General features: G+C 44.8%; 1 protein-coding gene across 1 annotated transcript; it reads left to right on the plus strand.

The window, feature by feature from the left end:
• Positions 1–931: 931 nt before the first annotated feature.
• Positions 932–16,084, plus strand: LOC142213296 (barrier-to-autointegration factor A-like). The gene is made up of 4 exons (XM_075281612.1): positions 932–986; positions 9,522–9,656; positions 10,762–10,792; positions 15,973–16,084. The coding sequence occupies exons 1-4, from the start codon at positions 975–977 to the stop codon at positions 16,065–16,067; spliced, it is 273 nt and encodes a 90-aa protein (XP_075137713.1). The 5' UTR covers positions 932–974; the 3' UTR covers positions 16,068–16,084.
• The last annotated feature ends 884 nt before the right edge of the window (positions 16,085–16,968 follow it).

Here is a 16,968-nt window from a genome sequence, read left to right on the forward strand (position 1 = left end):
TCCTCTTTAACATCGGGTCCCGGAGAGGTGAGCAACAGTGTTTATTATGTTCCCTCATCTCCCCTGGGGCTCCGATTATTATACTCGGGGGTCTGAAAAGACCCCTGAGTATAATAATGGTTCATGGGTGTGCAACTGTGGGGCATAATAGAGCTTGAAGGTTCCACTGTGGCCCCTGTAACCTCTATTATGCCCCACAGCAGCCCCCGCTGCAACCTCTATTGTGCCACTGTGGGGCATAATATAGGCTGCAGGGGCCGCTGTGGGAGAATTGAGGAGTCAAAGATGTCTATGTTTCAAACTTTACAGAGTCAAGTCACAGCTGAAAGAAGTGGTCATATCGGTCCAAAGCGAAGAGACTGGAAATGTGGGGAGACGTCTCCTGTGAGTATTACTGCATTGTATGTATTGCAATGTTCCTCCCCCCCCCCCCCCCTGCTGTCTTTGGCTGACGATCAAAAGATGATCACCCCCCCACACACTCCCCCCACCCCCCACCCCCCGTCTTTCGATCATCTGCCTCAGGCAGCAGAGAGGCTAGGTTCACCACTGTACCCCATCTATACAGAATACCAAAAAAAAGACCTCTCATCTATATAGATCTGAGAAATGACCCACAAGCTGTACGGAATCTATACCAGACCTCCCCATCTATACACTTACAGACCAGAACCTCACTATTTATATAGATTCTAAACAATATCCCCTATACATGAAGATCTCCAAAGAACACTCCCATCTATATCCCAAAGACTAGTCTCTGCAGTTATACTGAACGGTGGAGCATATTTATTATTTTGTTAGGACCAAATATATCTAGTGTAGAAAATTGCAAACCCGAACCCTTTGACGTGGACACAGGGTGTGGTGCCTACAGAACATTCTTGTAACTACACCATTCTAGCATTTACTTTCAAAGTACATTTTGGAAGCGTTTGCCTATAGTGTGACTGCCTGACGTGAAGGTACCTGACATGGCCATGAAGGTGAGTTTACCAGTGCGTGTACCTCTATGGTTTCTGCTGTAAGCTGTGTATATAAGATATGAAGGATATGATGTGCTGTTGTGTACTTTACTTTATTCCTTGCAGTCAATGAGCATGTTATATGGGAGTGTGCCGCTGATGTCCTTTTTTGCTGAAAAAAAGCTTTAGCTTTAACTAGCTGTAAGGCTTTCATTCCTTCTGCACTGGTTCTCCTAACCCTAGGTTCACACCTGCGTTCAGGTTTCCGTTCGGGGGTTCCCTTTAAAAAATATGGTTACCTTTAAAATCTCATTGTCCCCATAGACTATTAGGGTCAGTTTACACAGAGTGTTTTGGCAGCTGATTTTGACCCGGAATCCACCTCAAAATCCGATGCCAAATCCGGCTCCTATTGACTTCAATGGGAGCCGCTCGCTTCTTTTTTTTCGCTAGCTAGTAGTGGAAAAAAGAAGCAAAATAACCCTTTTTGCCGCTGTGCGAGGCTTCCTCCCGATTAGGCCCATTAATTTGGGCCTAATCCGGAGCGGAATGCAGATTCTGCAGTGTGAACATACCCTTATGGCGTCTGCCAGGTTTGCGCCCAAAAAGGGCTCCTTCCAGGACTTTTCTTTCTGCATTTCCCAGAGGGAGACAGAGCCCACTTGTGAACTTAGCCTAAGGCTAAACATAATCCAGAAGGACCAGTTTCACCAATGTGTTGTCACCTTTTAGATATTCTGTTGACAGAATGTGAAAGAAGTAGAATTTAGCTCATAAAGCAGTCATACCACTTCAGAAACTACAACTCCCAACATGCCCTGAGCCTTCAGAAATAGTACAACTGCCCCCTATTTAAAAAGAGAGCGTGAAGCATTCTTTATGAAGATCATAAAACTAAACTTGCTTCCGCTAGTCCGTTCTCAGCTTTCCGTCTTCTGCATGCAGAAAACAGAAAGCTGTCAGACCGGGTCCGGCTGTGAGCGCCGGTGAGCGTTTTATGCTCTCCACCGCAAAACCGTTTTTTTTAAATCGGACACAGAGTACTGCATGTCCGACTGTCTGGTTTTAAAAAAACGGTTTCACGGCGGAGAGCATAAAACACTCACCGGCGCCCACGGCCGGACATCTTTCAAACCCATTCAAATGAATGGGTATGAAAGAGTCCTGCAGGTTTCCGACTCCTGCCTCTGTTTTGTGCAGGAAACGGAAACCTGCAGAACAGAGACCGGGCGCAGATGTGAACGAGCCCTTCCATTGTGCTTTACATTTGAAGAGGGGCTTACGTACAAAACACTAAATACACAAGAACAAGTACAATAAACTAACATTGTGACCAGCTGGCACAATGAGATAGAGATAGACCTGCTCCGAACAGCTTACAATCTATACGGGAAGGGAGACAGCAAGGTGGTAGAAGCTGTTCAGATGGTGGTGTGGGCTTCTTGAAGGTTGCGATTGTGGGAGCGGTTCCCAGGGTATATAGATGATGTGCAGAAGTCTTGTAGACAGTTGTGTGAAGAACAAATAAGAGTGGAGTGAAGGAGTTCTTGAGAGGATAGGAGATGATGTGTGGAGAGGTAGCGGGAGATTAGGGTAGAGATGTATAGAGTATTTTAAACTCACAACGCTGGGCAATGGGTAGTGGTATGACGGCATTGGCAGAGGAGGATTAAGCAAGTGGCAGAGCTAAGATTGAACTGGAGAGTGAGAGCATTACCTGGGAGGCCACTGAAAAGGGTATCGGCTAATGGGAGTAGTCTAATTTCTGTACTTTCAAAGGTGAGGAAAGAGCAAATTCAATTAATGTTTTTGAGTTGGAGGCAGCAGATTTGAGGCAGAAACAACAAGTCAGAATCAAATGTTCTCCAAGGCAATGAATTTGTGGGACTGGAGAACCATTAACTTAAATAATTCAGGTAGGGTGGTTGAGTTAGTTGGGAAGATGTTGAACGCCTGTTTTCTCCATATCTAAGAGGTTGTCTAGGAAAAAAATAATATTTTTAAAATAGGCTGGGAGAGGTGAAAAAAAAAAAAAAACCCATATACTCACCGGTCCCTTGTGCTCAGTGTCCTCGCAGTGCAGTCCTTCTGCTGGGCTGTCTTCTTCTTCTTGCCGGCTGTGACGTCCCAGATCCCTTCCCCTGAGGCCAATCAGTGGCCTCTGCAGCATCAGGAAGAGACCCTGGGACATCGCAGGTAGTGATGTCATGTGTTCTTCACTAAGGTCGCTGATTGGACTCAGTGGTCAAGTGCAGCGGGGAGGTTGTGGGATTGTCGCGGCGGAAGGCCATTGCAGCTTTCCTCGGCTGATTAGGCCCTGATGAGGCACCAGAGACTCCCGAGCCACAGAATCTGCAGGAAGTTCGAGCAGAACTCTGATTTTTTTTCAGCATTCTGCTGCAATCTCTGTTTTTCATTGAAAACAATGGAAGGCAAATTCGAGGCTTAATCTGCTATGGATTTTGGGGCAGAATTCCGTTTCAAATCCCTGACAGTGAACCTACCCTCACAAGCCCTGATATATAGATGTTTAGTACTGGCATGATATACTTTGATAAATAAATAGGAACTAGAGATGAGCGAACAGTGTTCTATCGAACACATGTTCGATCGGATATCACGCTGTCCGCCATGTTCGTATCGAATCGAACACCGCGTGGTAAACTGACTAAAAACTCGATTCCCCTCCCACCTTCCCTGGCGCTTTTTTTGCACCAATAACAGCGCAGGGGAGGTGGGACAGGAACTTCAACAACAGGGACAATGAAAAAAATAGTAAAAACCCATTGGCTGCCGAAAACATGTGACCTCTGATTCAGAAGAACAGCGGCGGCCATCTTCGAGTCAGTCATAGCTTTCTCTTGGTCACAGACGGAGGTCTCCGTCAATTTAGGTAGGGATTAGATTCTGCTAGGCAGGGATAGGATAGGATGGGAGAGGAGAAGACAACCAACAGCTCTTTTAAGAGCTACATTGAAGGGAGAATCAAAAAAAGAATGTCACAGTGTCTACCCACTAACGCTAACGTGGGATTCACAGGCTGCATCAGCGCTACCCAGCTTTCCACGGTGGGGATAATACTAAGTGGGATACACTGAAAGTGTATTCCCACATACTCTATATACCCTTAATCCACGTTCTAACAGTGTACCCCTGGAACTAACTGATATACACTGAAATGCTCAGCCCATATACCCTCAATCCATGTACTAATAGTGTGTCCCCCCACCCCCCATAGCTAACTGGTATACACTGAAATGCTCAGCCCATAGAATGTGGATTAAGGGTATATAGGGTATGACCATGTGCCCCCCCCCCCCCCCCCGCACCTAACTTGTATACACTGGAATATTCAGAGCATATATGCAGCATCACGGTTTTCACGGTGTTTAATCCCCTTAAAGCAGATTTCCTCTACATACATTCAAAATCCCAGGATAATGAAGCTTCACCCAGGTTGTGACTGTTTTCATTCCCCAAATTATTTGGGGATGCATACATTTAAAATTTCTGGGTATTGGCATATTCACCTGGGTTGTCAGTGTTAATTCCCCAAATAATTTGGGGATACATACACCTTACATCTCAGGCTCTTGCCATATTCATCCAGTTTCTAAATGTTAATTCCCCAAAGAAATTGGGGCCTTCATACCACCCTCATTTGTTGCTATTGGCATATAGTGCCAGGTTCTGAGTGTTAATTCCCCAAATAATTTGGGGATACATACACCCTACATCTCAGGCTCTTGCCATATTCACCAAGGTTGTCGGTGTTAATTCCCCAAATTATTTGGGGATACATACATACATTTTAATTCTCAGGCTAATGAAGCTTCACTAAGGTTGTGACAGCGTGTAACCCCCCCCCCCCCTCCCCCCCAAAAAAACCTTGGCATACATACATTCTAATTGTCAGGCTATAGAAGCTTTAGCCAGGTTGTGACGGTGTGTAACCCCACCAACACTAAGTGGGATACACATTAATTGTCAGACTATGTACGCTAAACCCAGCATTCCATGGTGTGTCCCCACAAAACCTAAGTGGGATACACACCAATTGTCAGACTATGTACGCTCAACCCAAGGGATACAGGTCCAAATTATACACCCAATTAGTGTAATTCGTAGAGGGATCGGAGAGTACAGGTCTGTGGTTGGCCAGGTACTCACGCAACATGCGCCTATACTTTTCCCTCATGATGACACTAGGCCCCTAACTGGCAGTAGTTTGCGCAGGGAGGGGAGGGGGAAACATTAACGTGTACCAGACCCTGTACAGTGTTCCCCTGATGGTTGTGCAGTGGATGGAAGTTGTGAGCCTCATGGAGGAAATATCCTCTCTGACGCCCAAGAGGGTTTACGGAAACATTTCCATCATATTCTGCACCAGTTGCTTGTGCCAATTATTTTTGCAATTTTTTTTTTCCCTCTCCCCTAATATAACAAAGGAACAGACATTAGACCTATACCGGGGGTCGAGGCTTACAAAAATCCAGTATTATTTGCTCTCCATGATGTGAAGTATGCGTTTGTCTCTTGAAAAGCAACCGGACATCAAGTCAGCCATGTGTGCCAGTGTGTTACTTGGCATGACTTTGCTGTTCCCAACTGTAAGGGTCACTCTCCATTTCCTCCATTTTCCACTCCCCTTCACACCATCTGTGGTGAAGCAATGGGATGCACTGAAGTGCACACTGAAGCCTCGTGTGGGACAGTGACATCTAATGCCACTCCACCCCCCTCGTCTTCCTCCGCCAGCCAACGGTGCGAAGATGAGAGGAGTGTGCTCTGAATGTTTTCAGCCTAGCCGAGGCTACTTCTCACTTACGAAAGTGGCCACACTTTGACCAGTATATCAAGCACAATGGTGTAGGTTTCAAAAAACCTTTGCATAAACAAGTTGAAAACGTGGGCCATGTGTGGACCGTGTTTGAGTCTGGCAAGCTCCAGATCAGCTACCAGGTTCCTGCCATTATCACTCAACAGAAACATGCCTGGCCCCAGGTGTAGCAGGGAAAAACACATTGCCATCTCAGCCAGGATGGCATCCCTGACCTCGGAGATGGGGAGTGGCTGTGAAGAGGCGCATGATGGTGCAGGCAACAAGGGTGGATGGTGGTGAACTCCCCAAAATGTCAGAGACAGATATGTAGGTGTCCAGGCTGGTGGTCTGGCCTGCAGCACCAGCACTGTAAACAGTGGAAGTGGCAGTGTCGGCAACGCCGGGCGACGATTGTCCTGTGTTTGCTCTCTCCCACTGAGCCCAGGGCTTGCCTTCCAAATGATAGTGGACGCAAGAGGTGGTGAGGTTGCTCTCTTCAGATCCCCTACTCATGTTAGACTTGCAAAGTGAGCAAACTGCACTAAATTTGTCATGTAACTGACATGTATATGATGGGTCTATCCATTGGCTGTTCATTTTGATGAAAGTCAGCCTGTCAGCTGACAGACAGCCGTACTTATCGGTGATGATGCCACTGGCTGCGCTGAAGATCCTTTCCGATAGCATGCTGGCAGCAGGGAAGGACCTCCAAAGCGAACAGCGCAAGTTCCAGCCACAAATCAAACTTGGAGACACAATAAGTGTAGGGCGCAGAGGGATGGGAGAGGACAGAGCTGGGGTCGGCCAGGCACTCCCGCAACATGCGCCTATACTTGTCCCTCCTGGTGACACTAGGCCCCTCAGTGGCGGTAGTTTGCCCAGGGGGTGCCATTAACATGTCCCATACCTAGGAAAAATTCTTGAAACAGGGTAGAGTTTTGCATCTTTGCCCTTGCTGCCTCTGGACATCCCTTTGCCTGTAGCCACCGTATTTGCTGCTTAGCTTGCCTCCACATCTACCCTGCTTTTGCCCCCAGACATCACCCCAGTCCATGCCTCTGCTTGTATCCCCAGTTTTTGCTGCTTAGCTTGCCTCCACATCCACACTGCTTTTGCCCCTAGACATCACCCCTATGCATGCCTCTGCCTCTAGCCATAACTCTGCCACCCATGGAAACTCATGGTGCAGAAACTGAGGGAGCTGACTTTGAGGAACACTTGGGTTTTGTAGATGGAACTCCATCAAAGGTCTGTGCAGCTCACACACCCTGGTCAAGATATGGTATGTAGGGTTTCAGCGTGTGTGGACGACGAACAACAGCCGGTGTTCGGGCAGATGTAGGCCTTGCTGGAGTGTTTTGAGGCTAGCAGCGGGTAGTGTAGACTTGTGAAAGTGGGTGGCCAAGCGCCGCACTTTCACCCTTAGCTCCACTAATTTGGGGTATGATTTTAAAAACTGTTGCACCACTACATTGAACATGTGGGCCAGGCATGGAACGTGTTGGAGGCTGGCAAGCTCCAGAGCCCTCCGACAAGACAAAAAAGCCTGGCCCCAGGGGCAGCAGGGAAAAACAAATAGCCATCTCATCCACGATGGCATCCCTGACCTCAGAGGCAGTGTGCTGTCTGTCCCCCAAGCTGATGAGCTTCAGCACGGCCTGCTGACATCTCCTCACGCCAGTGTTGCAGCGTTTCCAGCTCGTAGCTGGGGTCCATTTAACGGCGGAGGAAGAGGAGGGTGGTGTTTCAGCACTCCTGCCACGAATAATGGGCGGGGAGAGAAGGCAGGCCGCCACAGTTTGCGACCCGGTCTCAGCCTCAACTACATTCAGCCAGTGTGCCGTGATTGAGATGTAGCGTCCCTGGCCGTATGCACTTATCCACGCGTCGGTGGTCAAGTGGAACTTTTGTGCAAAGCACAGAACTTAGGGCCCACCTGATGTTACGGGACACATGCTGGTGCAAGGCTCAACTCACCCTAAGGGCCAAAAACACTGCTGGTGAATTTTGTTCAGTTCAAAAGGACTCTGTGTTTAGATTTGGCTCAGTCGCAGCTCCAGAACATGCCTTTGAAGGCAAGGTTTCCTTTAGTGGCTCCATCTCAGCAGGATGATGATGGTGAAGCTTGGTTAACTCTGGTGTTGGAAGGGAAAGTGGTTTCTGATCTACATCTAAAGTACTGGAGCATGCTGTTTGGACTATTAACACCTAATCAGAACCCTGTATAGGTAATGTAGAGTCCGATATTAGAGGACCATTACCGCTAGTAATAGTTGCAGCCAATTCTCCACCTTTGCGGTCCTCTAAATAAAAGTTACCCCCAGGACTTGATGCCAAAATGTTATCAATTTCCCAATCAAAATCAAGGTCAATATCTGGGTCCTCAGTCCAATCCACTGCATCAATCCAACACAATGAGAGTGATGGTTCTGGAACCACTGTTTTAGGGGCAAAGAGTTTTAAAGGGGCTAACACTCTGCTGGTGCAAGGCTTTACTCACTCCAAGGGCCAAAAACACTGCTGGTGCAAGGCTCTACTCATGCCAAGGGCCTCAATCTCTGCTGGTAGCTCAGCTTAAGGTCCTGTAACTTTGTTTGGAAGGGCTCATGTTAAGAGCCATAAAAGTGAATTTTGGAAGGTCTTACCACATCACACACACACACATCCACAATGACAGTTCAGGGTGGGGACTGAAGGATTTCCCATTGTCTATTCCATCTGTGGTTGTCATGGGGAATGTGATTTAAAGGGGTGGTTGTTACTGTTTGTTGAGCTTAAATTGGGGTTTGTGTCCATCCATTTGGGGAGTAAAGAAGGTTTCCAGGTCTTTTCCCACTTTGATAGAGGTTTTTTGGAATGTGTAAAGTGTGTAGTTGTTAGGCTGTGATGTTGGGGTAATAGAGGGTCTTTGGTGTGTTAGATGCCCCCAGACATGCTTCCCCTGCTGTCCCAGTGTCATTCCAGAGGTGTTGGCATCATTTCCTGGGGTGTCATAGTGGACTTGGTGACCCTCCAGACACGGATTTGGGTTTCCCCTTTAACGAGTATCTGTTCCCCATAGACTATAATGGGGTTCGAAACCCGTTCGAACAGTCGAACAGTGAGCGGCTGTTCGAATCGGAGTTAGAACCTCGAACATTTTAGTGTTCGCTCATCTCAAAAAGGAACCTCTATGTCCAGATCTCATCTGTATGAGAGTCTCATGTTAATGTATTGAAACTCATTCAGCCATAGGAAGAGTGTAACTATCACATGAGCGGAGTAAACACGGGCTCATTTTGGCAAAATACACGTGTAAAAAATAAGACTCCCATTCACTTCAATGGCATTTTTTTACACATGTAAAAAAACATGTTGAAAAACACGTCAAGATACACGTGTAAAATATCATTGAAGTCAATGGGAGTCTTATTGTTACTCGTGTATTCTTTATTCGTGTATTTCTTGTATTTGTGTGAATGGACCCTTGCAGAGGAAGAGGAAGTGTGGAGGCAGAAGGTATTTGGAAGGGATTTAATATGTTATGATGTCATCCTTGCTCATCCCATTCTATCATCTGTTGTAATCCTATAGTTCACAGGTCCTACACATGAGAAACTGACATTCTTATCTAGGAAAGAAAAAAAATCTTTTTATGATTGTTATATTATTTTTTTTTATTGTTCTTGCTTATACATGTTTGGTTGTGTGCACGCCTGATATTTGAAGACTTTTCTTGCTCTCCTTATATGTAGCCAGCAGATAAACCTACCACATCTCAGAAACATCGAGATTTTGTGTCAGAGCCCATGAGTGAGAAGTCTGTGAAGGCTTTACCCGGCATTGGTGATGTCCGTGGTGGAAGACTTGAAGATAAGGGCTTTGAGAAGGTAAGATTTTATTCACTGTGTGCAGCATGTTGAGTGTTACAGGGGGAGTAAATGTGTTTGTTTCTGCCAGGTGCCCAGTTTACAGACTGCTGAGTTTCAGGATTTAGACACAGAATCTAAATGTTATTATTTAACATTTATGAACTTGGCCTAATGTTGTTTAAAGCCTTTTTCACTTGGTCTGTAACTTGACTTTTATACACAGTCCGGTCATATTAATGTGACCACCGCCTACTTTTGACGTCAACGTTAAATAACCAATCGCAGAAGGCACGTGTCGTCAGCCATCTGGGTGCACTCATCATTGTGGAAGGCACGATGGATCAGCACAAGTATGCATCTATCCTTGCAGACCATGTTCACCCCTACATGTGAATTGTTTTTCCTCAGGATGATGGCACTACCGGCAGGACAATGCGATATGTCATAAAACTCACAGTGTCAGTGTACGTGCATGGTTGGAGGAGCATCAGGATGAGTTTACCGTACTCCCTTGGCCAGCAAATTCCCCGGACTTTAACCCAATTGAGAATCTTTGGGACCACCTCGATCAGGTTGTTCACGCCATGGATGCTCAACTGTGTAACCTAGCGCAACTGTCCACAGCACTGGAATCGGCATGGCTCAACATCCCAATGAACATCATCACCACAGCCCCTCTCTTCCTGCACGTCTCACTGCGGTCCGCTCTGCAAAAGGTGGTTATTCTGGATTTTGACAGGTGGTCACGTCAGTGTGACTGGACTGTGTATTTGTCATGGTTTGAGGACGACGTGTGATCTCCAGGCAATGATATAACTAGATATAAGTTATGTTTCTCCACCTACAGCCCAAATGGGAGATCAAACTATGCAATGTATAGATCATAAACACAGACATAGCCTGGGTCCATCGCTTGAAGTCTATTTAGGAAAGATTGAAATTTTGCAGCACATGTATTCTCATCCATAAACATATTATTACAGCTGCTCTGTTCAGGATATCTCAGGGCTGGGCAGATTCAGAATCCCGGCAGGTACCATACAGATAGAATTAATCATGAAAGCTATGTTTTGTCTTAACGCACTATTTCTTTGTTTTCTAGGCCTATGTTGTCTTGGGTCAGTTCCTTGTACTAAAGAAAAATGAAGATCTTTTTAACCGGTTAAGGACCGCCGTACGTAAAATTACGGCCTGCGGTCCAGGTACCTAAAGACCGGACTATTGTAAAAATACGTCCTGTCTTTAGGTACCTATTTCGCGGGGGGATGGGTGCGGGGAGGACGGGGGTTAGGTGTTACTAACACCTAACCCCTTCCTCAATAACGTCCAGTCGGAACTGAGTCCGACTGGACGTTTTAACCCTTTCGATCGCGCCGTGAAACATCACGGCGCGATCGAAAGGCATCCGCCGACAATTGAATCAGATCGGCACCCCCCGCGGCGAGATCGGAGGGTGCCGATAGCAGTAAAAGGTAGTCTGGGGTCTGGCCAGTGACCCCAGACTGCCCGAAGCCCCCACATACCTGGTGATCCTGCCAGGACCTTCTGATGTCAGGCTGTGCGTCTACACAGCCTGACATCCTGCTACGGAATGCCATGTGGGACACCTGCAGGCTGTGTCTCACATGGCATTCTATATCAGCAAAGTATTGCTGATTGAAGTGTCCTAAATGGAGACATGAAAAAGTAAAAAAAAATGTAAAAAAAATAAAATGAAGTGTATGAAAAAAATTAATAAAGTTATAAAGCCCAAAAATCCCTTTTTCTCAATAGAAAATGAATTATATAAAAAAAGAACTAAAAAGTAATAAAAACAATGCATATTTGGTATTGTCGCGTCCGTAACAATCTGTACAATAAAACTGAAATAATATTTAATGTACACGGCGAACGCCGGAAAAAAAAAACGGAAAAAACTCGCCGGAAGTAATGATTTTTCGCCATCTCACCATACAAAATATGCTATAAAAAGTGATCAAAAAGTCATATGCATCCGACAACAGTACCAATAAAAAGCGCAGGTTGTCCCGCAAAAAATAAGCCCTCAACCAACTCTGTCAACCGAAAAATAAAAATGTTACGCCTCTTAGAAGATGCGATGCAAAAAACATTGATTTATGTCCCCAAATGTGTTTTTCCTCTGCAGAACTAGTAACACATAAAAAAATACTATAAATGAGGTATCGCCGTAACCGTACCGACCCGCAGAATAAAGGGAACATGTTACTTATACTGTACGCTGCATGGCGCAAAATTAAAAAAGTAAAACTCAATTTTTTTTTTTAAATCCAGCAAAAAAGGGTTAATAAAATGTATTCAATAAGATGTAGACACCCAAAAATGGTGTCATTACGAAATGCATCTCATCCCGCAAAGAATAAGCCCTTATATGGCCGCGTCACCAGAAACATAAAGAAAATATAGCATCTCACAATGTGAAGACAAAAACCCTCAAAAATCGCCAAATTATTAGAACACAACTGGGTGCGTCATGTAGGGAATATATAAGCTGTGTGAGCGGATATCAGGGGACACCCCAGATTTACAGCTTATGAGGGAACAGACACCAGAAGTGACCCCTAAAGTGACCCCCAGAGTGACTCCCCCAATCATAGGAGCTATGGGGACATAGTAGGGAATTTGGTGTTTGCAATGTCCTCCGCACAGCTTATACATTCCCTCTTCGCCATCCGCTGTGCAGTCACGTCCGGGATACTAATACTCACTACACCCCCTGATAAATTCTTTGAGGGGTGCAGTTTTCAAAATGGGGTCACTCCTGGTACCCCATGGAATCCACTTTTCTGGTACCTTACAGGCTCTACAAACATGACATGGCGTCCAGATACCAAACATCTGAATCTGTGCTCCAAAAGCCGCATAGCGCTCCTTCCCTTCTGCACCCTGCTGTACGTCCAAACTGCAGTTTATGACACATGTATGACACATGTATGACACTGGTGTACCCCCGGATAACGGACATAATGTCATATGTGGGTATAAACTGATACTAGGGCACAGCCGGACACAGAAGGGAAGAAGGGTCATTTGGTTTTTGGAGCACAGACGGTTTGGTTTTTGGATGCCATGACACTTTTGTAGAGCTGAAACGCCAGTAATTTGGAATCCCCTGATAAATTACCTTATTTTGGAAACTACACCCCTGAAGGATTTATCCAGGGGTACAGACAGCATTTTTAACCCCCAAGTGTTGCTATAACTTTATATATATAACTATAACTGTAGTGGATTGTGAGAGGTGAAAATGACCATTTTTCCAGTGCCTAATATATTGTGCCCGACTTGTATCAGAGATGAACGCTCTAAAAGCTGTTGTGCCTGGGATACCCGTTTAACAGTTTTTGGAGTGTCTCTGCTGACATGTCGGGCACAACATGTTGCACACTGAAATGGCAAATCTGTAAAATTTTCATTTTTAACTTCTCTATCAGTTGCGATTTCATTTCTGGAAACTAAATAAATGCAACACTCAAGGGTTAAAAATTCTCGCTACACCACTTGATAAATCCCATCAGTGGGCTAGTGTCCAAAATAGGGTGACATGTCTGCGGATTCCACTTTATTGGCAATTCAGGGGCTTTGCAAAAGTGGCAAAAAAAACCAAACTGTGCTCCAAAAACCAAAATAGCGCTCCTTCCCTTCTGTCCCCGGTTGTGCCCAAACAGCCGATTCTACCCACATATGGCATTAAGTCCGTTATCCGGGGTACACCAGTGTCATACATGTGGGCATACACTGCTATTTGGGTACCCAGCAGGGTGCAGATGTGAAGGAGCAATATGTGCTTTTGGAGTGCAGATTTAGATTCTTCGTTTTTGGACACCACGTCACATTTGCAGAGACCCTAAAATTGCCCCTACAAAATGGGGTCACTTCTTGGTGAATTCCAGTTTACTGGAACCTCCAGGGCTCTGCAAAAACATCATGGCGCCCAGAGGGTCCCTCTAAATCTGTATCCCAAAAGCTAAAACGCACAGTGGTCCTTCCCTTCTGAGCCCTGCTGTGTGCCCAAGCAGCAGTTTACACCCACATATATAATTTTTTGACCCCCGGGATGGCCCACTTAATAGTTTTAGGAGTGCAGGTCTCTGACAACACAAAGTGGGTGCAACGTATTGGGCACCGAAATGGCATATTTTTAAAAATTTCAATTTTCATTTTGTACATTAATTTTTGGGAAGCATTTTAGGCTCAAAATGATAATACCCCTTGATACATTCCTTGACAGGTGTAGTTTCTAAAATGGGGTCACTTTTGAGGGGTTTCCATTGTATTGATACTTTAGGGGCTCAGCAAATGCGACATGGCACCTGAAAACTATTCCAGCAACATCTGCCCTCCAAAATCCAAATAGCGCTCTTTCCATTCTGAGCCCCAGCATGTACCCATACAGCAGATTTTGGCCACATATGGGGTATTGCCGTGTTCAGAAGAAATTGTGTAACAAACTGTGGGGGGCTTTTAATTCTTAAACTATTTGCAAAATTAAAACTATGGCGCTAAATGGACAATTTATTGGGAAAAAAAGTAATTTTTCATTTTCACGTCCCAATGTTAATAAAATCTGTGAAACACCTGTGAGGCCAAAATACTCACTCTACCCCTAGACAAATTCTATGAGGGGTGTAGTTTCCAAAATGGGGTCACTTATAGGGGGTTTCCACTGTATTGGTACTTTAGGGGCTCTGCAAATGCGACATGGGACCTGAAAAATATTCCAGCAAAATCTGCCCTCCAAAAGCCAAATAGCCCTCTTTCCATTCTGAGCCCCGCCATGTTCCCATACAGCAGATTATGACCACATATGGGGCATTTCTGTGTTCAGCAGAATTTGTGTAACGAACTTTATGGAGCTTTTTCTCCTTTATCCTCTTGTGAAAATTAAAAATTTGGGGCTAAATTGACAGTTTGTTGAAAAAAAAGTAATTTTTCATTTTCATGGCCCAATGTTAATAAAATCTGTGAAACAGCTGTAGGGTCAAAATGCTCACTCTACCCTTTAATATGTTCTGTGGGGGGTATAGTTTCCCAAATGGGGTCACTTTTAGGGGGTTTCCACTGTATTGGTACTCTAGGGGCTCTGCTAATGCGACATGGCACCTAAAATTATTCCAGCAAAATCTGCCATCCAAAAGCCAAATAGCGCTCCTTCCATTCTGAGCCCCGCCATGTTCCCATACAGCAGAATATGGCCACATATGGGGTATTGCCGTGTTCAGGAGAAATTGTTTAACAAACTGTGGGGGGCTTTTACTCCTTTAACCCTTTGTGAAAATGAAAACTTTGGAGATAAAGTGACATTTTAGTAATTTTTCATTTACACATCCCAATGTTAGTAAAATCTGTGAAACAACTGTAGGGTCTAAATGCTGACTATACCCCTTGATGAATTCTGTGAGGGGTGTGGATTCTAAAATGGGGTCACTTTTGGGGGGTTTCCATTGTTTTGGTACTCTAGGGTCTCTGCAAATAAGGCATGGCGCTGAAAATTATTCCAGCAAAATCTGCTGTTCAAACACCCAGTGTCGCTCCTTCCCTTCCATGCACTGCTGTGTGCCCAAAAATCAGTTTACACCCACATGTGGGGTATTTCTGTGCACGGGAGAAATTGCACAATAAACTGTCAGATGCATTTTCTCCTTCAACCCTTTGTGAATGTGTTAATTTTGGGTCTAAATGAATGTATTAGTGAAAAAAAATGAAATGTCTAAATTTCACTGCCATATTATTTTTATTCTTATGAAATGCTTAAAGGGTTAACAAACATCCCAAATGCTGTTTTGAATAATTTGAGGGGTGCAGTTTTGAAAATGGGGTGATTTATGGGGGTTTCTATTATACAGGCCTTTATAATTACTTTCAGAACTGAAGTGGTCCCTAAAAAATTGGTTTGGAGAATTTTCTTGTAAATCTGGAAAATTGCTGTTACACTTGTAAGCCTTGTGACGTCCAAAATAAATTAAAATACAATCAAAAGATGATGCCAATATAAAGCAGAGATATGGGAGATAATATTTATTCATGTATTTGGGTGGTATGACTATCCGCCTGAAAAGCAGAGAATTTCACATTTTGAAAATTGCAATTTTTTTCAAATTTCCATCAAATTTCCTAGTTTTTTTATAAATAAATGCAAAAATATTGATTAGTGTTTACCACTAACATGAAGTATAATGTGTTACGAGAAAACCATCTCAAATTCATTTGTGTAAGTTAAAGCGTCTCAAAGTTATTGCCATTTAAAGTGACACATGTCAGTTTTGAAAAAAGAGGCCTGGTCTTTAACATACTTTTGGGCCTGGTCCTTAACCGGTTAAAGAATGGTTGAAAGACATCTGTGGAGCCAACGCAAAACAATCACAGGATTGCTATATCTGTCTGAAAGAATGGTGTAATGCGTTCTTGTAAGACTGTTGCTTTCCAAAGCCCAGTCTCCAAAGTCCATGTCTTATTTACTTACTTACTTACTTACCTAAAGTATCCAACCACAGGGTGTCCTATTCGGGAGTACAAATTAAAATTCAAATTAATTGCGAACGCGTGAACGTAAAGGCGAGCTGTGAGAACTGAACATACCTGTATTTAGTGGAGAACAAATCCACATTACAAAAGGTGTTGTAAATGTCCTCGCCCAACATCTGCGCACAAGGGAACGCAACGCTTCATATTTGAGAATGTCGTCTGCAACATGTCACTGTCGATAGCAGCGATTTCACGTTTGATGTTTGCCTACAACTTTTTGGCTAATTTTGTGATTGTTTTGAAGGTAGGCGAGTTTCTCCCTCCAAATTCCTTTAAATATTCCCTCTGACACTGTTTTGCTGATCTGGTAGTAGGGTTGAGCCATCAGGATCGGAAAAGATCGAATCCCGATCGGCGATCGAGTAAATTTCGCGATCGGGTTCTGAACCTGCCTAAATAAGATCGGGAACGGAATTCCAATCCCGATCGCTCAACTTACCTGCACAGAAGCGCTGCCGCTCCCCGTTCTTCTCGTTCCTCTTCTCTCTCATTCCGTGCGCACCCCCAACTCCCATTAGAGATGCTGGGAGAAGGCGGGGGTTATGGCTTAGGAGCATGTGGGTGGGTACTGGGAGGGGAGACATGAGTGATAGTGCTCGTCTATGGATGAGTACTGTGCGGATAGGGAGGATGCGTTTGTCACCGTTGTCACAGTACAGTACACTGTCAGGAACGCTCTACTGACAGTGAAGAGCTACGGTACCGGCACCGATAGCTCTTCACCGGGTGGAACCAAAGAACGATCTGCGCTTCACCCGTTCAATAAATTTCAATCTTCTATTAGTTC

This window comes from Leptodactylus fuscus, chromosome 7, assembly GCF_031893055.1.
Source record: "Leptodactylus fuscus isolate aLepFus1 chromosome 7, aLepFus1.hap2, whole genome shotgun sequence".
Taxonomy (NCBI): Eukaryota; Metazoa; Chordata; class Amphibia; order Anura; family Leptodactylidae; genus Leptodactylus; species Leptodactylus fuscus.

Coding starts and splice junctions, on each gene's coding strand:
- LOC142213296 (XM_075281612.1), top strand. Junction 9,657..10,761: donor AAGATAAGGGCTTTGAGAAG/GTAAGATTTTAT, acceptor GTCTTGGGTCAG/TTCCTTGTACTAAAGAAAAA. Junction 10,793..15,972: donor AAAGAAAAATGAAGATCTTT/TTAACCGGTTAA, acceptor GTCCTTAACCGG/TTAAAGAATGGTTGAAAGAC.